The sequence below is a fragment of the Palaemon carinicauda genome, chromosome 10 (assembly GCF_036898095.1).
Source record: "Palaemon carinicauda isolate YSFRI2023 chromosome 10, ASM3689809v2, whole genome shotgun sequence".
Classification (NCBI taxonomy): Eukaryota; Metazoa; Arthropoda; class Malacostraca; order Decapoda; family Palaemonidae; genus Palaemon; species Palaemon carinicauda.
The window spans coordinates 155378025-155404922 of NC_090734.1; the positions used below are offsets into that span (position 1 = coordinate 155378025).

The following is a 26898-nucleotide window of genomic DNA, read 5'->3' on the forward strand; positions in this document are numbered from 1 at the left end:
CAAAAATCTAAATTCAGTAGAGAAACAACTTAGGAATTGGATAAAACATGAAAAGACTCTTCCAGACTCGGTATATATCTAATCTTGGTAAAATTTACATACTTCTTTCTGTGATCTGTTTAACATATCAGATCAAAGAAGAATATCTCTAGTATGGCATGGCTAAAATAAATTAGGACAATAATGAAATAATAAAACAATATCTGAAAATTATAATTTATTGCGAATCAAATAAAACTCCACTTATCTCAAACACAGCATCCTATGAAGCCTTATTTTGATTTTTTCCAGTTTACTCCAAAGTTCAAAATGGATCCGAGAATTTCAAATAATCTACAATAGCCCTTTATTATAAAACTAAATAACATCGATCATTTTACTCCCTGCTTGCTTCGCCAACTGACTAGTCTCTCCGTGCTGAAAGTCTACACCTTTCAATATTTACATGAAAAAGGTTATCTTTCCGTTCAAAATACAGGAAATGAAATTGATCATAGAGGAAAAGTTATTAATCAAACTATAAAACTTTTGCTAATACTGACTTAACAAATGCTCTACAGTAATATGAAAAAGTACTCCATCTTTCACAAAATAAGTTTCGAAAACAAATAATGTTGAAGCATTCCACTTTCAGAGAATGTAGTGATAACTGTTGAATGGTGGGGAAAATGCTCTTCACATTCAGTAGTAATGGATGCTATTCAAATCATAATGCCACTTCCACATCCTAACGATTACAGTTGAAAATCTACAAAACTATAATTTTATCCTACATCGTTTCAGATTTAATTCTATATTCCCCTCCACCCCTGTTACCACCAGTCTGCCAACTACCCGTTCCACTGCCCCCTCGATCACCAAATCCTCCGCTACCGCCTCTATCGCCAAATCCTCCGCTACCTTCTGTCACCAAATCCTCCGCTACCGCCTCTATCGCCAAATCCTCCACTGCCTCCTCTATCACCAAATCCTCCACTGCCTCCTCTATCACCAAATCCTCCACTGCCCCCTCAATCACCAAATCCTCCACTGCCTCCTCTATCACCAAATCCTCCACTGCCTCCTCTATCACCAAATCCTCCACTACCGCCTCGATCCCCAAATCCTCCACTACCTCCTCTATCACCAAATCCTCCACTACCGCCTCTTATCACCAAATCCTCCACTACCGCCAAATCCTCCGCTGCTCCTTCGATCGCCGTATCCACCGCCGCCACCAAATCTACTTCCACCACCATAACCACCTCCTCCTCTGCCACCATAACCACCACCACCTCGGCCTCCATAGCCGCCGCCGCCTCTGGCCCCGTATCCTCTTCCGCCACGTCCACTGCTCCCCATGTAGCCTCCACCGCCTCTTCCACCAAAACCTCTATTGGCTGTATACACTCCTCCAGGTTTGAAACCTCCCTGCATATCACCGCCTGTGAAATTTGATAAAATGCATCGATGTTAATGAAACGTTCTGGAATAAATCAATTTAATTGATGTTAATGAAACATAATAGTATATTGTAAAACTTTGTAGTAAACAAGAAAGTATAGATTCACTTTATAGTTTGTAGTAGTTATAACAGCTAAGGAGGGTCCTCAACAAACATTTGGAGATACATACTCGTTCAACTTAACTCCTAAATCTGGGATATTGTGGATAAAGTTTATATACTTTAATAAAACAATAATACTGTACATCATTTAACCCTTTTACCCCAAAAGGACGTACTGGTACGTTTCACAAAACCCATCCATTTACCCCATGGACGTACCGGTACGTCCTTGCGAAAAACTATTTATATATTTTTTTTAATATTTTTGATAATTCATTGAGAAACTTCAGGCATTTATTGAGAAACTTCAGGCATTTTCCAAGAGAATGAGACCAACCTGACCTCTCTATGACAAAAATTAAGGCTGTTAGAGCAATTTAAATAAATTATATTGCAAAATGTGCTTGAGCAAAAAAAAAATAACCCCTGGAGGTAAAGGGTTGGAAAGTTCCAAATAGCCCGGGGGTAAAAGGGTTAATACAGTAAACAAATCAACATTTTCAATAACCTGATATTTATTTCGCATGAAACAGGTCTATTTGTTGACTTTTATAGCTTGATATCAAAGGCATGGGAGTCGGGTTAAGCCAACACCAGGCCAAAATTTAAGAAAATTAAGACTTCCATATAGCTTCTTGGAACCTATTAAGCCTGTAACTTGAAGACCTATTATCTAATAGCCTAGCATGCATTAAAGTAAATTAGTGTGGACAAACAAGCTTATATTCATTCTAAGGCTTGGTTATTCGTGTCAACCATATGTATACTTGCATCCACATGGGTTCCTCCTAAAATTAGCGAGATTTTATCATACAATGTAAAAATGATACCTACCACTGGGACCATCGTCGCTCCTCATTCGTTTGTTTGGAGGCCCTCCGCCGAAATTGCTGAACTGGCGAGGAGGTCTAAACGAGTTTTGGTTTCCCATTGAAATGGGTTCCATTTCGTGCCTGCCCGCATTAAGTCTGCTCAATTGACGTACACAATTCAAAATCTGAAAACATAGAATATGATATTTTTTATTATTAGAGAGAGAGAGAGAAATACTCCATTGTCAAGCCAATTTTTTTTTTCTTTTCACAAAAACCTTTAACAATATATTAATCTAACCTGCTCGTCAAGATGATTTGGCTCGGTTATGTGCTCTGGAGTCGTGGTGCCCCTTACGATCAAAGCATCGATGGATGGTCTCAAAGTTACGATTTTTGCAGCGATCTCCGGATCAATATCCAAGTTTATCCGGCCATCCAAACGTACCTGCCGAGATAACGGTGACAACATTAGGTGGTGTCCTACACTGCATGTTGTACGAATGAATCCTTTAAAGTTCTCTGGCATCCCGACATTGAAGATCATTGACACCAATATAGTTTGTGAATAAAGAGTAAAAGAATATTCAATTAAAACCATAAAAGTTAAATAGCATTCAGAAGACCTGCTTCTGATATAAATTCAAAAATGCTGCTAGAATTATGTGACACATCACATCCAAGGATCTTGGCAAAGATGATACTGCATGTTGAATTAACACATCACGTTTGATTACACATTAAACAAATGTATGCCTCGATATACATGTTATACTTAGAACTATTTGTATAACACACCTGAGCAGGCAGGGGGGAGGACACCTCTGAAACCCCTTAGTCTTGGCTCCAATATTTGCAAAAGATAAAATAAAAATTACCCTGCATTGATAAACCATTAGAGCCAGGCAGTAGAATATACTTTCCCTTAAGTTCTCTTCCCTAACTGATTCATATGTGTGAGTGAATTTGAAAATATTATGATGGCCAAAGTTGAGGTATTGGCTCCAGTAAATTCTATTTGATCACAATGGTATTTTCATTATAAAATAAATTTTTGAACATACTTACCCAATAGTTATATATAATTAAAGCTATATATATATATATATATATATATATATATATATATATATATATATATATATATATATATATATATATATATATATATATATATATAACTACCGGGTAAGTCTTATGATTAAAAATGTTATTTTCATTAGTAAAATAAATTTTTGAATATACTTACCCGATAATCATGTAGCTGTCAACTCTGTTGCCCGACAGAATTCTACGGAGGGATACGCCAGCTATCACAATACTAGAAGGGGGTGTTCTTACCAGCGCCACCTGTGGCCAGGTACTCAAGTACTTCTTGTTGACACCTCCTCAATTATTCCTCGGTCCCACTGGTTCTCTATGGGGAGGAAGGGAGGGTCAATTAAATCATGATTATCGGGTAAGTATATTCAAAAATTTATTTTACTAATGAAAATAACATTTTTCAATATTAAACTTACCCGATAATCATGTAGCTGATTCACACCCAGGGGGGTGGGTGAAAACCAGTGTACAAGATTAAAGGATAGCTAAGTATCCCATATTTCATATAACAGTTATCTCAAATAACAATGAAATAATAAGTACCTGGTAAGGAAGTCGAATTGAACCGTTACTCTGTCTCTTTTTTAAGTTCGTCTTCCTTACTGAGCGCAGCGTTCCTCTTGGAGGCTGAATCAACCCAAAGGTGCTAAAGTATACAGGGCTGCAACCCATACTAAAGGACCTCATCACAACCTTTAACCTCGGCGCTTCTCAAGAAAGAATTGACCACCCGCCAAATCAACAAGGATGTGGAAGGCTTCTTAGCCGACCGAACAACCCATAAAAAGTATTCAAGAGAAAGGTTAAAAAGTTATGGAATTATGGGAATGTAGTGGCTGAGCCCTCGCCTACTACTGCATTCGTTGCTACGAATGGACCCAGGGTGTAGCAGTACTCGTAAAGAGACTGGACATCTTTGAGATAGAATGATGCGAACACTGACTTGCTTCTCCAATAGGTTGCATCCATAACACTCTGCAGAGAACGGTTCTGTTTGAAGGCCACTGAAGTAGCCACAGCTCTCACTCCATGTGTCCTTACCTTCAGCAAAGCAAGGTCTTCTTCCTTCAGATGAGAATTTGCTTCTCTAATCAGAAGCCTGATGTAGTAAGAAACTGAGTTCTTAGACATTGGTAGAGAAGGCTTCTTGATAGCACACCATAAGGCTTCTGATTGTCCTCGTAATGGTTTTGACCTTCTTAAATAGTACTTAAGAGCTCTAACAGGGCAAAGTACTCTCTCTAGTTCGTTCCCCACCATGTTGGACAGGCTTGGGATCTCGAACGACTTAGGGCAAGGACGGGAAGGAAGCTCGTTTTAGCCAAAAAAAAAAAACCGAGCCGCAAGGAACATGTAGCCGTTTCAGATGTGAAACCTATGTTCCTGCTGAAGGCGTGGATCTCACTTACTCTTTTACCTGTTGCTAAGCACACGAGGAAAAGAGTTTCTAATGTGAGGTCCTTAAAAGAGGCTGATTGGAACGGTTCAAATCCTGATGACATTAGGAACCTTAGGACCACGTCTAGATTCCAGCCTGGAGTGGACAACCGACGTTCCTTTGAGGTCTCAAAAGACCTAAGGAGGTCCTGTAGATCTTTGTTGGAGGAAAGATCCAAGCCTCTGTGGCGGAAAACCGCTGCCAACATACTTCTGTAACCCTTGATCGTAGGAGCTGATAGGGATTTTACGTTCCTTAGATGTAACAGGAAGTCAGCAATCTGGGTTACAGTGGTACTGGTTGAGGAAAACTGCATTGGCCTTGCACCAGCTTCGGAAGACTTCCCATTAAGACTGATAGACTCTGAGAGTGGATGTCGTCCTTGCTCTGGCAATCATTCTGGCTGCCTCCTTCGAAAAGCCTCTAGTTCTTGAGAGACTTTCGATAGTCTGAAGGCAGTCAGACGAAGAGCGTGGAGGTTTGGGTGTACCTTCTTTACGTGAGGTTGACGCAGAAGGTCCACTCTAAGAGGAAGGGTCCTGGGAAACGTCGACCAGCCATTGCAGTACCTCGGTGAACCCTTCTCTCGCGGGTCAGAGGGGAGCAACCAACGTCAACCGTGTCCCTTTGTGAGAGGCGAACTTCTGAAGTACCCTGTTGACAATCTTGAACGGCGGGAATGCATACAGGTTGAGATGGGACCAATCCAGCAGAAAGGCATCCACGCGAACTGCTGTTGGGTCTGGAATCGGAGAACAATACAAGAGGAGCTTCTTGGTCATCGAGGTAGCGAATAGAACTATGGTTGGCAGACCCCACAGGGCCCCAAGTCTGCTGCAAACATTCTTGTGAAGGGTCCACTCTGTGGGGAAGACCTGACCCTTACGGCTGAGGCGATCTGCCATGACATTCATATCGCCCTGAATGAGCCTCGTTACCAGCGTGAGCTTTCGATCTTTGACCAAATGAGGAGGTCCCTTGCGATCTTGAACAACTTCCTCGAATGAGTCCCTCTCTGCTTGGAGATGTAAGCCAAGGCTGTGGTGTAGTCGGAGTTCACCTCCACCACCTTGTTAAGCTGGAGGGACTTGAAGTTTATCAAGGCCAGATGAACTGCCAACAACTCCTTGCAATAGATGTGAAGTGTCCTTTGCTCCTGATTCCATGTTCCCGAGCATTCCTGTCCGTCCAGTGTCGTACCCCAGCCCGTGTCCGATGCGTCCGAGAAGAGACGGTGGTCGGGGGTCTGAACAGCCAAAGGTAGACCTTCCTTGAGAAGAATGCTGTTCTTCCACCACGTTAGAGTAGACCTCATCTCTTCGGAAACAGGAACTGAGCCCGTCTCTAGCGTCATGTCCTTTATCCAGTGAGCAGCTAGATGATACTGAAGGGGGCGGAGGTGGAGTCTCCCTAACTCGATGAACAGGGCCAGCGATGAAAGTGTCCCTGTTAGACTCATCCCCTGCCTGACTAAGCATCGGTTCCTTCTCAGCATGCTCTGGATGCATTCTAGGGCTTGGAAGATCCTTGGGGCCGACGGACAAGTCCGAAAAGCTCGACTCTGAAGATCCATACCCAAGGAAACAATGGTCTGGGATGGAACGAGCTGAGACTCCTCAAAATTGACCAGGAGGCCCAGTTCCTTGGGCAGATCCATAGTCCATTTGAAAATCTCCAGACAGAGACGACTTGTGGGAGCTCTTAAAAGCCAGTCGTCTGACGGAGCCGGACACAAGATCATGATACTGCTGCACAGTCTGTAAACTGACAATCATGGGCAAGCGAGGAAGTACAGTGACAACCCGAATCTGTCTAGACTATCTGGGTCGTACAGACAACTCCTTAACGGGTTGCTGAGGTTGCCGCACTGCGTCACAACAAGTCCCTTCTGTTGGTTGTTGAACGTCTTCCCCGTGACACATTGACTCCGTAAACAAAAATCCTCTAACAAGGACTAAGCTTGGACTGCATGTCATGCAACACAGCTCAAGGTCTATGGGAGCAGGTGTGGAAACAGACGGGATTAGCGGCTGAAGTGGAACCATTACCTTCCCTGTAAGCATGTTATGCTTAAATAAAAGTCCATAAGAGGTTATGCAGCTAAAGGCTCCCTCCAAATGACAGAGTCCTCAAGGGAATATCAGAAGGAGGGAGAAAAGAACTTTCTCATCTACAGGGACCTTATCCTAGAAAAGCTAAGTTCTCTGAGTGAGGGTTCACTGGTGCAAAAGCAGCAGACTAGAAGGCAACGTTATGAAACTGCTTGACAGTCTAGTGAGTTGGCAACAACCCAAGATATGTTGAGAAGCATGCGGTAAGGTATGCAGAGCATGATGAATGCAGAGTATGCTGTATGCAGAGCATGCTGTATGTAGAGCATGTTGTATGCATAGCATGCTGGATGCAGAGCATGCTGTATGCAGAGCATGTTGTATGCAGAGCATGCTGAATGCAGAGCATGCTGAATGCTGAGCATGTAGTAAGCAGAGCCTGCTGTAAGCAGAGCCTGCTGTAAGGAAAGCAGAGCGTGTGCATGGCGTTTAACATTTCTCAGAAATTCCATGACCAGTGCTAGAGTGCTTTATGCATGCTTGCATGGGGTTTAAAAATCAACATAATGTTTACCTTACATTCATAACTCATGATTCATATTTTTGCCATGGTTAGAAAATGGAGGTAAGGTATGCTGAACAGCAGAGTCAGAACGAGCTGGAACAACAACAGTGGAAGGTGCAGAAAGTTCCTGTTCCTGTGGTATGAGTGGAGCGTGAAGAGACCGAGGTTGCGCAGAACAAGGTAAAGTTCCCGCAAGCAGAGGTGTCTGAGGCGCAGGATCAGGGTGCACGGGTTGAACTCGGTGCAGCAGCTGAGGAGACTGACTCACAGGTGGAAGAGGTTGTACCTCCACCGAGAGTTGCACCACCGGTGGAGCAGCCAGGGGAGGAGGAGGAAGAGTGGGGTAATCCTCCTGATCCCAAACCGAAGGTTGCCTTAAAGAAGGCTGAGGCTGAACAACACTGGGAACAGCGAACACAGAAAGAGGTTCAACATCGTACGCCTGGCAGATGGTGCTGCGACTGGGTGCAGCGAGTGCAGGCGGGTTGAGCACAGGCTGAAAGGGTGCAGGGGAGGTGCAACACTCTCAGCCCGACACTCACACAACAGGTCCGAAAGCTGTGCTTGCATGGACTGTAGTAGAGTCTACAACATCGTACGCCTGGCAGATGGTGCTGTGACTGGGTGCAGCGAGTGCAGGCGGGTTGAGCACAGGCTGAACGGGTGCAGGGGAGGTGCAACACTCTCAGCCCGACACTCACACAACAGGTCCGAAAGCTGTGCTTGCATGGACTGTAGTAGAGTCTACAACATCGTACGCCTGGCAGATGGTGCTGCGACTGGGTGCAGCGAGTGCAGGCGGGTGCAGCACAGGCTGAACGGGTGCAGCCGGTTGGTGCACCACCGGTGCAGGCGGGTGCAGCACAGGCTGAACGGGTGCAGGCGGTTGGTGCACCACCGGTGCAGGAGGAGGAGGAGGTGCAACACTCTCAGCACGACACTCACGCATCAGGTCCGAAAGCTGTGCTTGCATGGACTGTAGTAGAGTCCACAACATCGTACGCCTGGCAGGTGGTACTGCGATCAGGCGGAGCGAGCATAGGGGGGGGGGGAGTGTAGGCGCACTCTCAATCTCTTCTGCAGACGAGCAAAATAAGGGCTCAATCGTCTGCGGGTGGGAGTGACGGTCTCGGTAAGACACGCCCACAACCACCGAGGATACTTCTGTGCGCCGATCAAGGCCTGCCGAACCCTTATGCCCTTCGACATTGCTTCTCCCCTGGGCTTGGGAGCTTGCAAGAGGTCCCGGACTGGGAGGACGACTGGCGCGCACAAAAGTACCCTCACGCATAACACTGACATACTTTGCGCTAATCACTTATCACTTTGATTTCTGTTTGCACTTATTTCACTGAACTCGAAACTTTAAGTGGTTTGTACCTGAAACACGCAATTCTATCCTTCTCAAAGGTTAGTAATTGCGAAAACAGAATTACAATGTAACAGAAAAATCTAATGAAAGAAAATTCAGTGGCTGGAAAGAGACTAAACACTAGATCACTCTAGAAACGTTTAGTTTCTTCCCCTAAAGAGACTAGGGATAAGAGCAAAACGATAACGACGTTACTCGTACGCCTGGCAGGCTTGAGGGAAACGTTTATCCTCTTTCTCCCTCCGTCTCCTCTCTCTCTCTCTCTCTCTCTCTCTCTCTCTCTTGACTTAGAACCTGAGAGAAGAGCCCAATCATATATATCGTTAAAACATATTATTGTTAAAGGAAAAAACTGAAATATTTCCCAAAAAGAAAAGTTCCTTATTAGGATCAAAACCATTAAGTTAAGAAAGAATGAACAAAACGCTAGAAACGGTTACTCTTTACTGCAATGTGAAACCGTGAACATTCTTTCTCTATCGTAACGATAGAGTGCAAGTTGAAACGTTCTGAACATCAACAACTGCCGAGACAAACAAAACGTTAGTTCAACTTTGAAAAAGTACAAGACTATCAAAGAAATTCTTTCAAAGACCTTAAAATAGCATAATATGTTAACAGGTAAAACCGAAATGACGGGCTCACGATAATTAACTTCGGTACCAAGAAAAGACCGCCTACTATTAGGAAGGTCGAATATAAACAAATATAAAAATTAATTTTAATAAGTTTATAATAAAAGGAAGTTAATCGAAGAGGCCTATAAGAGGCGGAGAGATATAAAATAAATCTATAACTTTTGTTAAGCAAAATTAAGAAAGAGAGTCTATACTCTCTTAGACACCAACACTTCCGTCTAAGGGAAGGGTCGGCCATTGAAAGGTGAACGAGAGTTCATACTCTCTTCGTCACCAAAAATAATCAAATTAATTCCAAAAGCTAACTAAGCTAAAATAGAAGTTTCCAGTAAAGCGACAGCCGAAATCAAAGAGAAATACTTCACCAAAGTCGTGAAAATACTCCAAGAACATAAGCGTATCCCAGAACGTCTTGTCAGAAGCACGACAGAGGAATAATTGAGGAGGTGTCAACAAGAAGTACTTGAGTACCTGGCCACAGGTGGCGCTGGTAAGAACACCCCCTTCTAGTATTGTGATAGCTGGCGTATCCCTCCATAGAATTCTGTCGGGCAACAGAGTTGACAGCTACATGATTATCGGGTAAGTTTAATATTGAAAAATGGTATTTTCATTATAAAATAAATTTTTGAACATTCTTACCCGGTAGTTATATATATATAGCTTTAATTACATATAACTACCGGGTAAGTCTTATGTTTAAAACCGACTGTTCACGCAAAAAACGATCACTAAGGGTTTGAAAGTCTGAAACCCAGTTCATTTCTACATGGATTGCAAATTACGACAAATTTAAGATATATTGAAAGAAAAATCTTGGAAAAAATGTTTAAAGTCTGATACTAATAAAGAAACATAATATAGGATATGGTTCTAAAAAGGGTACAGTAAATAACTGTGAAAATGACAAGTATCTAGCCAAATAAGAAACGGGTAACCATTTCCTTCTCTTATTAATTTTAATACTGTACATGACCTAACATTCAAATACATTAGAGACAGTAGGAATATCAGAGAATTATGGTGAACCAGTTTTTTTGTATTATTAAAGTTTTAATTTTTATAATTAACCACAGTTTATAAAAGCTTTGTCTCTTTACGGAGATGATACTATTGTACACACAAATTTGGAACAATATGCAAATAAAATTATTTTATTTTGTAAAACATATTAATCCCTACAACTGTGATTTTAATAAAGGTATAACACTGAAATTTTAACAAAAGAGTAATTGATAAAAACCATCTACCCCCCCCCCCCAAAAAAAAAAAATATCTAACTATACTCACAACGCCCTCGACTGCTTCAACTCTTCGAGCACCGAACAGCATCAAATGTATTGGAGTTACCATTGTCATCTGCTTGCAAGAGACGGCTTGCGTACGGATCTGAATTAATATAATACACAATGTCACTGTAATGTTATTATAAGAACATGAAATGTTTGGAAATAAGTATCGTTTCTACATAAACCCAAAAAATACAATAGTTTGTAGACTCCCTGTGAAATAGTTTTAGGAAGCGTAGTAATTCCTATAATCCTGCAAATCACTAGAGAAAATTAGAAAATTAATGCTATTTTTATCAGAGACTGATCATACAATTTCAATGGAAGCTTCTGAAAGATTGGTTAACAATAACTTACCCTATCAAAATTTAAAGTCCAAAGGAACAATTTTATAGTAATGGTAAAAACTAACCTAAAAACACAACTACATAAGGAGTGTTTTACAATAGTTAGTTACTAAATGAAAAACATTATTGACATTCCCGTTTTTCCTCTAACCATCAAACTTGCTTGTTTTTACATATTCCAAATTGATAAAAAAAAATTAATTAATTGACAAAGTATCATCATACATTAGTTCCACAAGATTCTCACAATATTACCAATAAATGAGAAGACAAATTTTCTTTCTGAAAGACTTAACGCCATCTTGCTTCCAATAAATTAACCTTTGACACTTTTCCAATCTGGATGCTTTGGTAAAGAGCGATTATAAGGCATGCTATAAAAAATAGGCAAAGTTGAGCAAGAAAAGAATGAAGAACTGAAGGTAGGAAGCACGGCAGCTGGAACCCATGGGAAGCTAATCTACATTTAGTACCGACAACTGTACCAAAATGAGACATATTAACCCTGGATAGGTACGATGGGTCGTTCGCGACCCCGAGCGTCAAAAAAAAACAGGTTTTTCTCACGTGACTCACCCCCGTGACTGAATTTGTGAGTGATCGACCTGCAGGAGGTGTCTCCCCTACACGCTCTAGTAGTGTCCAGATGTGCATTGCTGTAGCTGTACTCCTTCCCCGATTTCTGAGACGCGTCGGGGTCGTTCGCGACCGAGTTTACCCTTCTAAGGTAGTTTGCATAATTATCAAAGTTATTACGTATTATGAAATTGTCGTAGAATGGTGCAACTTGTATAGGTATCAGTTGTGGAAAGTCTTGGTGGATTGTTTGGCTACCATGTGCATGATTTTTTTTTTAGTTAAAATGTCGTTCATCACCACGAGGACCATTTTACCGCGAGTGCCCCTTTTTCATTTTTTTGCCAAGTCATTTTTCCGTAAGATATTGCCAAATAGTGTCGTAAAACTTTTGCTTGTTTAGTGTTGGAAAGTGTGTCTAGATGATCTGGCTACCCATGCATGACTTTGTTTTTGTCAGATACGACGTAGTTATTGGTATATTGGGTATTTAACTGCGGTTACCAATTTCTGTTTTTTTTCAATATTTGTAAAAATTGTAGTAAGGAATTGCCGTATATTATTCATTTTTTTTTTCATGTTTATGTGTTAGAAAGTGTGCCTTGATGGTTGGGCTAACACGTGCATGTCTTTTTTTTTATCTGAGATGCCGTATATTAGAATGTCGGGCATTTTACCGCGAGTACCCCTTTTTCATTTTTTTTCATTTTTTTGCCAAGTCATTTTTCCGTAAGATATTGCGAAATAGTGTCGTAAAACTTTTGCTTTTTTAGTGTTGGAAAGTGTGTCTAGATGATCTGGCTACCCATGCGTGATTTTGTTTTTGTCAGGTACGACGTAGTTATTGGTATATTGGGTATTTAACTGCGGTTGCCAATTTCTGTTTTTTTTTCAATATTTGTAAAAATTTACTACGTAGTAAGGAATTGCCGTATATTATTGATTTTTTTTTCATGTTTATGTGTTAGAAAGTGTGCCTTGATGGTTGGGCTAACACGTGAATGTCTTTTTTTTTATCTGAGATGCCGTATATTAGAATGTTGGGCATTTTTCCGCGAGTGCCCCTTTTTATTTGTTTTGCATTTTTTTGCTTAGTCATGTTACCGTAAGGAATTGGCAAGTAGTGTCGCAAAACTTATAATTTTATAGTGTTGGAAAGTGTTTCTAGATGATCTGGCTACCCATGCCTATTTTTTTTTTAGCCAGATATGGCGTATATATATAAGTATGTGTTCGATTTTCCTGTGATTGCCATTTTTTCGTTTTTTCCCATTTCTTTCAAAATTACTACGTACTAAGGAACTATCACAGAGTAATGATTCATTTAGATGTTTATTTGTCGGAAAATGTGCCTTGATGGTTTGCCTAGCACGTGGCTGAAATTTTTTTTTTCTGAAATGCCGTATATTAGAATGGCCATTTTTCCACGAGTGCCCCTTTTTATTTGTTTTGCATTTTTTTGCTTAGTCATGTTACCGTAAGGAATTGGCAAGTAGTGTCGCAAAACTTATATTTTTATAGTGTTGGAAAGTGTTTCTAGATGATCTGGCTACCCATGCCTATCTTTTTTTTTTTTTAGCCAGATATGGCGTATATATAGGTGTGTTCGATTTTCCTGTGATTGCCATTTTTTCGTTTTTTCCCATTTCTTTCAAAATTACTACGTACTAAGGAACTATCACAGAGTAATGATTCATTTAGATGTTTATTTGTCGGAAAATGTGCCTTGATGGTTTGCCTAGCACGTGGCTGAATTTTTTTTTTTTTTCTGAAATGCCGTATATTAGAATGTTAGCCATTTTTCCGCGAGTGCCCCTTTCTATTTGTTTTGCATTTTTTCGCTTAGTCATGTTACCGTAAGGAATTGGCAAGTAGTGTCGCAAAACTTATATTTTTGGGCTCAAGCCATGGCGTCCTGATGGAAGGTTCCTGTTTGGTAGCTTCCTTGGGTATAAGACTACTAAGATATTCCCAGAGAATTTAACCACAGGTTATCACAGAATTCTAACTTCTGGAGCGAGTATCTCAAAGGTTTCCCTTTAAGACATCGTAATACAACAGGGGACACGCATGTCTGGTCGTGCCACATAGCTATCTCCACCCCGAACAGAGTTAACGCTTCGGTGTGTAAGGGCTGAGAATAGCTGGGAGCCGTTCCACAGCTAATCTCACTCGTGGCTACTACTGATACTCGAGACGTAAACAAACGGACGCCATTGCTCTAATGACGTCACGCGCGTCTTTATCCTTTGTTTAGTAGCTGCCCTACTGAGACGGATTTTCCCTTGTGTGAACTTTATCGTTTTGCATCTTCGCTATGTCGTTACCTTCAGCCTCGCCTTCTTCTGGAAAGTTGAGTACAAGGTTCCAGTATTGTTTAATTAAGCTCTGGCCGTAAAGTAAATATTATTTTGCGAAATAATTGATGTTTTGTGGCAGAGCTGTGCCTCTACCGGACCCGCCATTTTATGGCGTCGTTGTTGTTTTGCATGACTTATTTAGTTAGCCACAACAACGCTTCCGGCCTTATATACTAATCGAATACATTAGTTTATTTAGTCTTCATAGCTAGGAACTTTTATATCGTGTTTAGACGCTTTTTATCGGTCATCGATTGACCTCATACCAGTCGGCTACTATAGCCCCCAGGCCAGGAGCCTATATACAAGTGTTCATGCATGATTTATCAGTGATCCTAGACTACGTTATGAAGATAGTGGCATTATTATTTTACAATACTTTTGACTAGTGATGCAAATGTTTTCGCCTTCAGGGACCATATAGGGGATAGGCTAGTCAGTGATTCTTACTAGCCTAACCTAACCTTAGGACCCCTATATGCTTCCTTCATCCCCTGCCTTGGCATTCCCTCTAATTAGCCTTGATCCCTTTTCTGAGTAAAGGGATTTATTGTCTAATAGAGTATTATATCGCCTCTCAGTCCTCCCTAAAGGAATGAACCCCCTTTAGGATTGCGTCTGAGAGTGAGGTTAGGCTAGCCTACCTCTATGGCTAGGATAGTCTGCGACTTTCCTGCGATAGCGATACGTCTTCTTCCTTGCCTAGTTCAGGACTTTTAGCCCTGATCTAGGTCGGGTTAGGAAGGTTTCTCTGTTCCATGCTGAAACTGTACTCTTGCACCGTTTTAGCCGATCAGCCTAATCTTAGGTTAGGGAGTGTCCTCCCTTCCCTTTGTGGCCGCTCTGGTACAGAAACCCTTCCTGGGAAGACCCCTCTCTTCTCCCTCCCCACCTATCTCTTGTATAGCCTAGCCTATGCTTAGGTTAGTTTATACTCATCTGTCCCCTGTCCTACAACTCCTCCTTAGGGTGGATGAGTAGGGCTACCCGAGCTTCCTTGTGCAGTCCGCTCTGGTACATATACCTTCATAGTGTCCTATAAGGTTAGTTCCTAGTGTAGCTCTGCATAAGGGAGTCTCCCCCCCCCCCCCATCTTGGGTGTTCCCTAGTCCTCCCTTGGACTACCTGCTCCCGGTCCCTAGTGACCCCTGCATATGGATGATAGAGCCTGTCTCTATCATGGGTACACCCCCTCAGGGAGGGGGAGGGATGTCTGGAACCCTGAAGGTACTTCCTGCATCCTTCCCCCCCTCCCCCTGTCTCTCTATCTATCCGGGTGCCGGTCTCTTGCCGCCTCTTATGCCGGCAATACCTGCCTCTTGGTGACTTCCCTACCCTTGCCGCCAGCCCCCCGTGTTCCGAGGGACTGCCGGCTGCCGCCGGCTACTACCGGCGGCTCTCCTACTCCTATCTAATCGTCCGCTTGCCGGTCGATCTCCGGAGTGCCGGCATATACTGCCGGCAACCCGATACTACCTGTACCATCCTTACCCCAGTCACCAATCCGGCATCCTCCGGCTGCCGGAGCCGCCGCTCCCTGCCGGCGTGCCGCCGTTGTGCCGGCGGCCGCCATCCTGGTATCTAACTGACCTTTGAAAATTGTCTGTTCTAATGCCAGAATCTATGCTGGAGCGAGCTCCGGCGTGCCGGCGGCTTGCCGGATACCCCGGAGGCGTCAAGAATACTTGCACCCCCTCTCTGTAGCTATCATAAGACTAAGATAGCCCTACCTGGCAAATAGATAAGCTGCTTCGCTTCTAAGATCAGTACCTAGTACTGCTCTATTAGTGATCATGCTGTCTCTTTGCATTCTTCTATTTCCAGCATGCTATGTGCATCTTAGCACGGCTGGTTGCCAGAAGCAGTTACCCTTAATGAGACCTTCTGGCTCTTATCTGGGAACCGAATGAATTCGATCCCAACCTTGTCCTTGGCTTTCCATGGAGTTCCAATATAATGGGAATCCTAAGAAACTATATCCAATGATCTCGGTCATTTGGATTATCCCAGGACCAAGCCTATGGTAACCAGCCGGGCGAGATGCATGGAGCGTGTTCTCCTTTACTGTTTCACTCTCTATGCATCACACCTTCTGTAAGTTAAAATTAATGATTAATATTAACTTAATTTAAGAGCCATTCCTATGACTCCCCCATACTCATTTTCTCTTTCTTCCACAGGAGGAGCAGATGAAGTGCGATTTCGCATACTGTGCCGTGAAACGCTCCCAGTTTTACGGACATACGGCGTGCAGGACTCACGCCCCTTGCTCAGACAAGAAAGGGGATTGGAAGTTCTGGAATCCACTGGAATGTACGGTCTGCCAGGCCTACCTAGTTGAGGCCTTCCATAACCCTCCCTCAGCGGAGGTTAGAGACATTGCTCGTGAGAAACTGCGCAAGTGGGTGCGTGGTTTTCAGAGGAATGCCACTGAACCGTACCTGGCCACCGAAGAACTGAGGTCCCTGTTGTTCCCTAAGGCCTCCCCTGATTCAGTGGTTCCAAAGGAAGCAATCCCCACTGTCCAAATTACGGTGGAACCTGATGTGGTCATGGCTCAGTCCATGCACGAGTGTCGCCTAGATTCCGAAGAGGATGAACAGATCTCTGACGTCTCGGAAGACACGGAGAAGACGCTTATGGCTCAAGGAGCCGAAGAGGACGAAGACAAGGTGGAATACACCGAGTCGGAGATTGGAGCTACTCCCTCGTCCATCCCTCCGCCTACTCCTACACCGACGGATGTGTCCATTCCGTCTACCTCCTCGACCCCGGATCCTTCCTCTTCTACACAAGAACTGATCCGACTGATTAGAGCTGTCATGGACGACAGACTGAAGGAGAACCAGGAGTCCATCAGGTCTATGATTGGATCCAGAGAACCGAAGAAGATCTCGGTTAAGGATCTCCCAGCTTGCTCTCATGCCAACCCGTGGAGGTATGCAGAGCATATGGTTATTGCGACCGGCAGGATCTTTGTTAGTGACAAAATCGGCACGGTCCCGTTGGAAGATGTGGAATTCTTCCCAAGCTTCGAGGCCTACCCGGACTGTTACGTCCGGCTTCGTTCTGAACCTGCCTCGAAGGAGGAGACCGAACCTAAGGAAGAGATAGTGTTCGATCTCGCAAAGGCCCAGGCTATGCTAGCCTCCGCATTTAAGAGCAGGGGCTTTACCTGCTCTAAGCTTCCTGCCTTGAGCAAGAAGCATCCTACTTATGTCGCTCCCGACACTGCGATTCTTCCATTTTTGGAAAAGGCCTTGGCTGCATGCCTTAAAGCGGCGGAAGAAGGGAAACCCTGCCCTGCACTGGAGGAGTGCAGACCCTTCTCCATCGTAACGCCCCCTGACACTAGACAATGGAAAGATGTCCAACATACTTTCGTTGTGGGTAGGCTCGATCCTGACGTTGCCGGACGTCAGTTTAATGAAGACCTCCCTAAGCTCAATGATCACCTCCTTCGCCGGGAACAAGACACGAAGGAGAGGCTTGCAGCGTCTCTTTCTCATCAAGTCCAACTTGAAGTTATGGCCTGTGACACAGCAGTACCCGATCACTACATGGTACTGGCCAAATCCCACTTACTCACGGTAATGAAGGACTTGTACCATTTCATAAAGGCTCGTAGAGCCTGTCGTGAATTCGTGTTTGTCGGTGCCACCGTGAAACACGAACCCCGGAGGCTGATTTCCTCCAACATCTGGGGAAAGCACCTGTTTCCTTCGGACCTTGTCAAGGAAATAACGGACAGAGCCGCCACGGAGAATAGGAACCTTCTCCACAAGTGGGGCATGTCCAGGAAAAGGAAAACCTCTCAGGACGATGGACCTCAGCCTAAGAGGAAACCTCAGAAACCGAAACCCCAGCAACGTCAACAAAGACGTCAGTTTCCGGGACCCGCTACCTCCCAAGTGGTTGCCCAACCACAACAGACCTTTCAATTGGTCCCCCAACCGGTGTTGTCACAGTCACCGGTCTTCACCCCTGCCTTTGAGCAGCCATCCACTACCTTTCATGCCAGAGGTAGAGGCTCGTCCAGGGGTGCAAGCAGAGACGCCTCTCGTCGTCCCTCCAGAGGTAGAGGAGGAAAGGGAGATAGCGGCCGAGGCAACAAGTCCTCGGGACACCAGAAGCAATGAAGTGCTTCCGGTGGGAGGAAGACTCCGCCAATTCCAGGATCGTTGGACCTTCGATCCTTGGGCACACAGCATCATCAAGAACGGTCTAGGCTGGAGTTGGGTGCAACCACCCCCAATCTTCCAGCGGTTCTTCCAACAATCGACCCCCATTCTGGAAGAATATGTTCTAGACCTCTTGAACAAGAAGGTGATAAGGAAGGTAAAGTCCACCAGGTTCCAAGGGAGACTGTTTTGCGTTCCCAAGAAGGACTCAGACAAGCTCAGAGTCATTCTGGACTTATCCCCCCTCAACAAGTTCATAGAGAACAACAAATTCAAGATGCTGACGCTTCAACAAATAAGGACCCTTCTGCCTCAAGGTTCCTACACGGTCTCTATAGACCTGGCGGATGCCTATTGGCACATTCCAATGAACCATCACGCTTCCTCCTACCTAGGATTTCGACTCCAAAGGAAATGCTACGCCTTCCGGGCCATGCCATTCGGCCTCAATGTGGCCCCTCGGATCTTCACGAAGCTGGCAGACGCCATAGTACAACAGCTCCGCCTAAGAAACGTCCAGGTGATGGCCTACCTCGACGACTGGCTAGTCTGGGCTCCATCGCCCGAAGAGTGTACAAAGTCTTGCGACGAAGTTACCCAGTACCTAGAACACCTGGGATTCAAGATCAACGAGAAGAAATCTCGCCTCTCTCCGGCTCAGAAGTTTCAGTGGCTGGGAATCCACTGGAATCTTCAGTCACACCGCCTTTCCATCCCCCAGAAGAAAAGGAAGGAAATAGCAGGGTCTGTCAAGCGACTACTGAAATCCAAACGCATTTCAAGACGACAGCAGGAACGAGTTCTAGGCTCTCTACAATTCGCCTCAGTGACAAACCCAGTGCTTCGTGCACAGCTAAAGGATGCCGCGGGAGTCTGGAGACGATCGGCATCCATCGCTCGAAGAGACCTCAAGAGACGGCTTCCAAACAGACTTCGACGCCTCCTAAAGCCGTGGTCGGAAGCAATGGCCCTGAAAAGGTCCATTCCTCTCCAACACCCTCCTCCTTCACTCAACATCCACACGGATGCCTCACTGGAGGGCTGGGGAGGTCACTCCCACCTGAAACAAGCTCAAGGGACCTGGTCTCCACTATTCAAGACGTTCCACATAAACATCTTGGAGGCCATGGCGGTCCTTCTTACTCTGAAGAAGCTATCCCCGCCGCCCTCGATCCACATCCGTCTAACCCTAGACAACTCGGTGGTAGTTCGTTGTCTCAATCGCCAAGGCTCAAGATCGCCCCAGATAAATCAGGTGCTTCTCCCAATCTTCCGTCTGGCGGAGAAGAAGAAGTGGCACCTGTCTGCAGTTCACCTACAAGGATTCCGCAACGTGACAGCGGATGCTCTATCTCGGACAAACCCGATAGAGTCGGAATGGTCTCTAGACGCAAGATCATTCTCCTTCATCTCTCATCAAGTCCCAGAACTTCAGATAGATCTCTTTGCAACGAGCGACAACAATCAACTTCCTCTGTACGTAGCCCCGTACGAGGATCCCAAGGCAGAAGCGGTGGACGCCATGTCACTGGACTGGAACAGATGGTCCAAGATATACCTGTTCCCTCCCACCAACCTTCTGTTGAAAGTCCTCTCCAAACTGAGAACCTTCAAAGGGACAGCGGCCCTAGTGGCTCCCAAGTGGCCCCGGAGCAACTGGTACCCCCTGGTCCTGGAGCTGCAGCCCAAGCTGATCCCTCTCCCGGGCCCAGTTCTCTCTCAACAAGTACAGAAGTCGACTGTCTTCGCTTCATCATCGAAAATCAAGGACCTTCATCTCATGATTTTCTCTCCCTTGCCGCAAAGAAGAGGTTTGGGATCTCGAAGAAAAGTCTAGACTTCCTAGAGGAATACAAGACCGAATCCACGAGACGGCAATATGAATCATCCTGGAGGAAATGGGTCTCCTTTGTTAAAGCAAAAAATCCTAAAGAAATCACCATTGATTTCTGTATGTCCTTCTTCATTCACCTTCATGGACAAGGATTAGCAGCCAATACGATTTCGACCTGCAAATCGGCTTTGACTAGACCAATTCTATACGCTTTCCAAATTGATCTGTCCAGCGACATCTTTAACAAACTGCCGAAAGCATGTGCTCGCCTACGCCCAGCACCCCCTCCGAAACCGATCTCCTGGTCACTAGACAAGGTGCTCCATTTCGCCTCCAACTTGGACAACGATTCATGCCCCCTCAAGGATCTGACTCAGAAAGTTATATTTTTATTTGCTCTCGCCTCGGGAGCTCGAGTCAGCGAAATAGTGGCATTATCAAGAGAAGAGGGACACATCCTGTTTGCTGATTCAGGAGAAGTGACCCTCTCCCCTGATCCGACGTTTCTCGCCAAAAATGAATTACCCACCAAAAGATGGGGCCCTTGGAGAATATGCCCCCTGAAGGAGGATGTCTCTCTATGTCCAGTAGAGAGCCTCAAGGTCTATCTTCGCAGAACTTCAAACTTTGGTGGAGGCCAACTCTTCAAAGGAGAAACATCGGGCAGCGACCTGTCACTGAAACAATTAAGAGCGAAAATCACCTACTTCATTCGCAGAGCGGATCCGAACAGTACACCCGCTGGTCATGATCCTAGAAAAGTGGCATCTTCTCTGAACTTCTTTCAGAGCATGGACTTTGAGAGCCTTAAAAACTTTACGGGCTGGAAGTCCTCGCGAGTTTTCTTTAAACATTATGCGAAACAAGTGCACGAAATCAAACATTTTGTGGTAGCCGCAGGTAGTGTTATGAAACCTGCACCTAACTCTGCGTAGAACAGTGAGTTACTTGGGACTCTAACTCTTCGGGTGCCTATGTTGACCCTCGAGTGATTCATAGTGATGTCTAAAAACACTTAGTGCTTTTATAACTGTTCTTATCCCAGGTGAAATGTCATAGTGTTACACAAGTGCCGCATGCCTTGAGCATGATGTGTTATTTAAAGACTTGCGTTCCTCGAGAACGAGTACCTACTAATCCTGAAATTCCCTTTCAGATTCAAGAGCAAGCCTTTATTTCTATGTACATTATTATTACTGTAAATGAACTTTACTTTTGCTGTAAATTATTTAATTTCTGCATTGTGAAATAAAATTTCTATTTTATTACTTATGCGTCTCTTTCAGCTCCTACTTACTATGAAATACATACTGTCATAGTTTTATTTACTCCTCCTTTCTTATGGTCATGAAGAATTTAAGATGTCCATTCCTAAATTATATTCACCTTGCCTCAGTAAGGTTCCTACACGAATACTTACTTCTGATAATCAGGAGATGAACTCTACGCACAGTGCCCAACCACCACTGGCCTACTTCAGAATGTTCCTATACAAATATCAAACATTCTGCTTCATCTCTAAGCTCTTAAAAAGTTCTTCTGTCAAGATGAATAGCCCTTCAATACCACTTTGACGTCGGCATAGCCCATGGGAACTTCCTACCAATGGGGGGCAGGATATTTCGTTCCTATGGTTCTTACCTAAGATTACTTTGCTGTTTTGTCAATGCCTAGGCACTTAACTCTGGGGGAAAATCTACCACGATACATTGATTCTCTGGTACTCTTCCATCAGGACGCCATGGCTTGAGCCCAAAAAACGGATTTTGAGCGAAGCGAAAAATCTATTTTTGGGTGAGATAGCCATGGCGTCCTGATGGACCCTCCCTACTACTTCGTTCAGTTTGCTCCCACCCTACACAATTGTATCATGGTGATGGGCAGCAACTGGCGCCAGGATAAAGACGCGCGTGACGTCATTAGAGCAATGGCGTCCGTTTGTTTACGTCTCGAGTATCAGTAGTAGCCACGAGTGAGATTAGCTGTGGAACGGCTCCCAGCTATTCTCAGCCCTTACACACCGAAGCGTTAACTCTGTTCGGGGTGGAGATAGCTATGTGGCACGACCAGACATGCGTGTCCCCTGTTGTATTACGATGTCTTAAAGGGAAACCTTTGAGATACTCGCTCCAGAAGTTAGAATTCTGTGATAACCTGTGGTTAAATTCTCTGGGAATATCTTAGTAGTCTTATACCCAAGGAAGCTACCAAACAGGAACCTTCCATCAGGACGCCATGGCTATCTCACCCAAAAATAGATTTTTCGCTTCGCTCAAAATCCGTTTTTTATAGTGTTGGAAAGTGTTTCTAGATGATCTGGCTACCCATGCCTATCTTTTTTTTAGCCAGATATGGCGTATATATAGGTATGTGTTCGATTTTCCGGTGATTGCCATTTTTTCGTTTTTTCCCAATTCTTTCAAAATTACTACGTACTAAGGAACTATCACAGAGTAATGATTCCTCTAGATGTTTATTTGTCGGAAAATTTTGTTTACTTTTTTTTTGATTGAATATCATCAAATTTTTTTTAGCTAAAATATTATATTGTTTTACATTTTTTTTTTTTTTTCGATTTTATTTCCCTTCAAAAAATTTTTTTTGGGTCAGAATTTCAATTTTATAGTCCTAAAATAATCGACAATTATCCAGCAACCCACCATACAATTTTTATGCATATCCAATAATAATTAGATTAGTAAATAACACCTTGAAATTGACATACCCTTCCTAAATTTCAAGTGGCAGATTAGGGAGTCTGAGTCAGTGTGGTTGGCGGCCATTTTGTGGACATATCCGAAGCGTAAGCTGCCCTATCTACATATATTCTTGTTCCCTATAGAATTTGTGATATTTTGGTATATTTTTACCTGCATAAATATCATATTATATATTAAATATATGTATTTTTTTACGAAATTTCTAAGTACTCAAAAAATTACCTTTAGATATGGCCCCTGATATAAATGTAATTTACAAAATAATGAAGATTTTTTTACATATTTCTATTTTAGGATAACATATGTTTATTCCCTAAAAAAATTAGCCACTTCCTATTTCATTTGGGTACCCAAAAAAATTCATGAAATTTGGACAAATTATTTTGGCCAAAAAAAAGTTACTCTTTTTTTCTCATTTCAGATCTTCACCTCCATGGGTCTGACTTCATCCAAAATACATCAAGATGTGTCCTAAACATTCAAGAATCAATTCCTATAAGGATTTGTGTATATATGTATAAACTTTTTTTTTATGAATTTTTATGTCAGGTCTTTTTTTTTCTACTTAATTTTTTGAAATATTTATAATAAATAGTTTTTCTGCAGATGAGTAGTATTTATTTTTACAGTTGTTTTAAGCATTCATTGAAGTTTTTTTTGGCAAAAGAAAAAAGGAGGTTACTGCAAAAACTGATTTTTCAAGAATTTTTTTCTGGGTCGAACCTGTGACGGCCGGCGAAAAAGTCCTTCTTTGTACTTTTTCTGATATAAATCTTCCAAATATACCAGAGAAAATTAAAAGCATGGAATGCAGAGGTTACAACCCTCGCGCGAGCACCTTGTTGGTGTCGTATATCTAACAAGGGCGTTTGTAAAACACTATTCACAGGCTGTCTTCCATTTAGATAATCCCTTCATCAAAGGGGGAGGGCCGTGACAGGCCCTAGAGAATACAGTTGGGTTACCCTACCGACACCCACCACTCGCGCTCACTAGGTCATCCTTCTGTTTTGGACTTGCCAGCAAAGTTGATAAGTGTTTTGCCCAGTGTTTTTCGAAGTGATTGTCGTTAATTCAACATGACTGACGTTGATACTTCACCCTTACCAATGTTAAGTACCATAGTTTGTTTTGGCAGCTTTTGACAGTACCGGGCATTTGTTCTGTTTCCAATATGGTGGTTTTTAGTTTTGGAAGCGATTGTCTTGCCGAGGTATCGGCAGCCATTTTGGGTTATGTTCGCTTCGGTAAATATTCTAGTTAATTTTGCCCATCTGGTACTCTGTCATCTTGGTTATATCACTTACGTTTTATGGCCTTTTAGTGTTATCATTAATTTTTACTATGGTATTTATTTGCTTGCAAGTCCAATTTGGACCTACGAAGAATAGCGATTTAAAGAATAGCGAATTAAAGTTTAGCGATTTAGTCTGTTAGTTTGTTCTCGCCTCAGAGGCTTCGATTTAGACTATATCCTTGTTTTTTTTTTTTGTTACGTTATTCTTCGTTCTTGGTTATTACTAAGAAAAGCAATCAATTTTTTAATGTTCTTGTTTTATTGTGTGATGTTAGTTTTTTATTATGTAACCTTGAGAGCGAAAACAGAGACTGCTCGTTCCCTGTTCTACAGATATGAGTTATCCCTTCTCTCGTTTTCTTTGTTAGCTCGAGTAAGAGAGGTGAATTTCCCGTTCTCCGTTTTTATACGATCACGAGTTATTCAAGCCTCCTCTTAGTATCAGAGTTGATGATAGTACGTTTAATATTATAAACGTTTTTATTGATGTGGTTACTGTTAATATAGCTAACACTATTAATAGGTACGTTAGTGTATGAGTCATTAATTGGGGTCGTTTTATACCGACACCCTTAGCTCCAGAGTTATGCTTAGCTCCGCCTTGAGTTATGCTCCGCTATATGGATACTCATTGGGTGAGAACTAGTTAACGTTCAGGAGCAGATTTTTGGAGTGCAACGGTGAAATCCGGCACTCGGACTCCGGCTGAAGCCTTTTACACACGAACCTTTGTCATGTTTGATCATAATTACACCGTTACGGCCGGCTTCACGGGAGATAACACAATCATTCATTGAGATTAATGTTATCGTACCGGGAACGGTCACGATATCACGGTGACGGGCCTTTGCTACCGGATCTCCGGTACAAACAGAGATCAAGCAGACGGCCAGAACCGGAGTTAACAATGTGATACCGATGAAGACTTCACAGTTTCATTATTACGGTCCCTTTTTCATCGAATCTCCGGCTTCACTGGAGATAACACAAACATTCAGAATGTTATCGTACCGCTGAGGATCACGTTTTCACGATGACGGACCTTTGTCAATAGTTCTCCGTTACAAACAGAGATCAATCAGACGATCAGAATCAGGGTATGAACCCCTTTTTCATAAATAATCACAATATCGTTATTACGATCCTTTTCATCGAATCTCCGGCTTAACCGGATATCGTACAGGCGATCAGCATTGAGGTTAATATTAGTTTTCCTCTGGTGTTCACGTTGTCACTATGACGGACCTTTGTACCGGGGATTGTTACCGGTGCTCCGGTACAGACAGAGCTCACTCAGACCACGGGGGGCCAATCTCTTGTTTTGCTGTAAAGGAAAGGATTCAACATGAATACAAAGTAAACTGTACTTACTTTAATGACACTTTGAATTTGCGTTGGTAATATTCATTAGTTATTCTTGAAAGTCCAAATAAAAATATATGAACATAACTATGCCTATATTTATGCATATATTTAATTCTAACTGTATAAATATGGATAAATATCCATACAACATCGTGTTCAAATAGAAATAAATTGATTATGCCTATATTTATGCATTTTCAATTCTAACTATGCCTAAATATGAATAAATATCCATACAACATAGTGTTCAAATAGAAATAAATTGATTGTGCCTATATTTGTGCATATTCAATTCTAACTATACCTAAATATGAATAAATATTCAAACATCGTGTTCAAATAGAAATAAATTGATTATGCCTATATTTATACATATTCAATTCTAACTATGCCTAAATATGAATAAATATCCATACAACATAGTGTTCAAATAGAAATAAGTTTCCACTCAGTACTGGGAACCAAACGTTGGCCCCTTCTAATGAAGGGCCGGGTCGAGACTAACCATGCCATGAGAGGCTATCTACTGTTCCTTGAAACTCTGGTCAGTGAACAGATGAATCAATAGAATACTAATAGCCAGTAAATAATGTTAGACCCGGTTCTGAACGTCTGAGTCAGGGGTGGCCAACCTGTGGCGGATGCGCCAACAGTGTCACATTTCATGAATACAAGTGTCGAACTATACCCCAAAAGATAGTACATTAAATGATTTTTCTTTAAAATTGATTTTTATGAGTTATACAGCTGATCCCAGCCTGTGAATAGGATCATTAACCAAAGTTCAAGGAACATCCAGACTTATGTCCCCTTTCTTTTACAGAAGGTTCGCCTACATGGTTCCCGTCAGGATGATGATGAATCTCTCTGGCCTGCAAGAGAGGCTCTCCGCCCTTGGTTATCAAGGTTGGGAAGAAATGCTCCATCTAGAGGTCCCTATCTCCTCAGAGTGTCCTCTCTAAGGTTGGACGACGACCCCATGGACGGGCAGGTAGGTGGGGATGAATTTTGAGCCTTCAGCTTTGCAATTACCTACGTCACCGACCTAGGACCCTTAATGGATCCTGATGTTCATGTTACCCTGCATAAACCGTGACTGCTAAAAGCAACACATTCTAGGGAAAACCAAGGGGCTATGACGGAGCTCAAAAGTATGGTAGTGAGTCAGATCCGTTCAGGAACTCAGAAGTTTCCCCCTACAGCCCCAGGCATATCGAAGTAACCTCCTTCGATAAAAACAACGCATAGAGTTTTGCCTTACATGTTCCATATATAGATGGTACCATAAATCTGGATGGCATAGACATACTCCCTCTGGGGGACCTAGAATTTACTCCCAGGTACTAGAATTCCAGTTCAACGGATTCATTCGATTGAAAGAGATTGCCTTGGTTAGGTTAGAC

The 26898-nt window shown here is 43.1% G+C and overlaps 1 protein-coding gene across 1 annotated transcript in view; it reads right to left on the reverse strand.

The window, feature by feature from the left end:
• Nucleotides 1-204: 204 nt before the first annotated feature.
• The window catches only part of LOC137648895 (ATP-dependent RNA helicase A-like), a 37469-nt gene continuing 10775 nt past the window's right edge, over nucleotides 205-26898 (reverse strand). The window contains exons 8-12 of the mRNA XM_068382069.1: nucleotides 10817-10915; nucleotides 2660-2806; nucleotides 2381-2543; nucleotides 1170-1424; nucleotides 205-1114 (exon numbers count right to left, since the gene is read on the reverse strand). Of these exons, the coding sequence (XP_068238170.1) occupies nucleotides 1011-1114; nucleotides 1170-1424; nucleotides 2381-2543; nucleotides 2660-2806; nucleotides 10817-10915 (768 nt within the window). The 3' untranslated portion in view covers nucleotides 205-1010. The remainder of the gene's footprint in view (nucleotides 1115-1169; nucleotides 1425-2380; nucleotides 2544-2659; nucleotides 2807-10816; nucleotides 10916-26898) is intronic.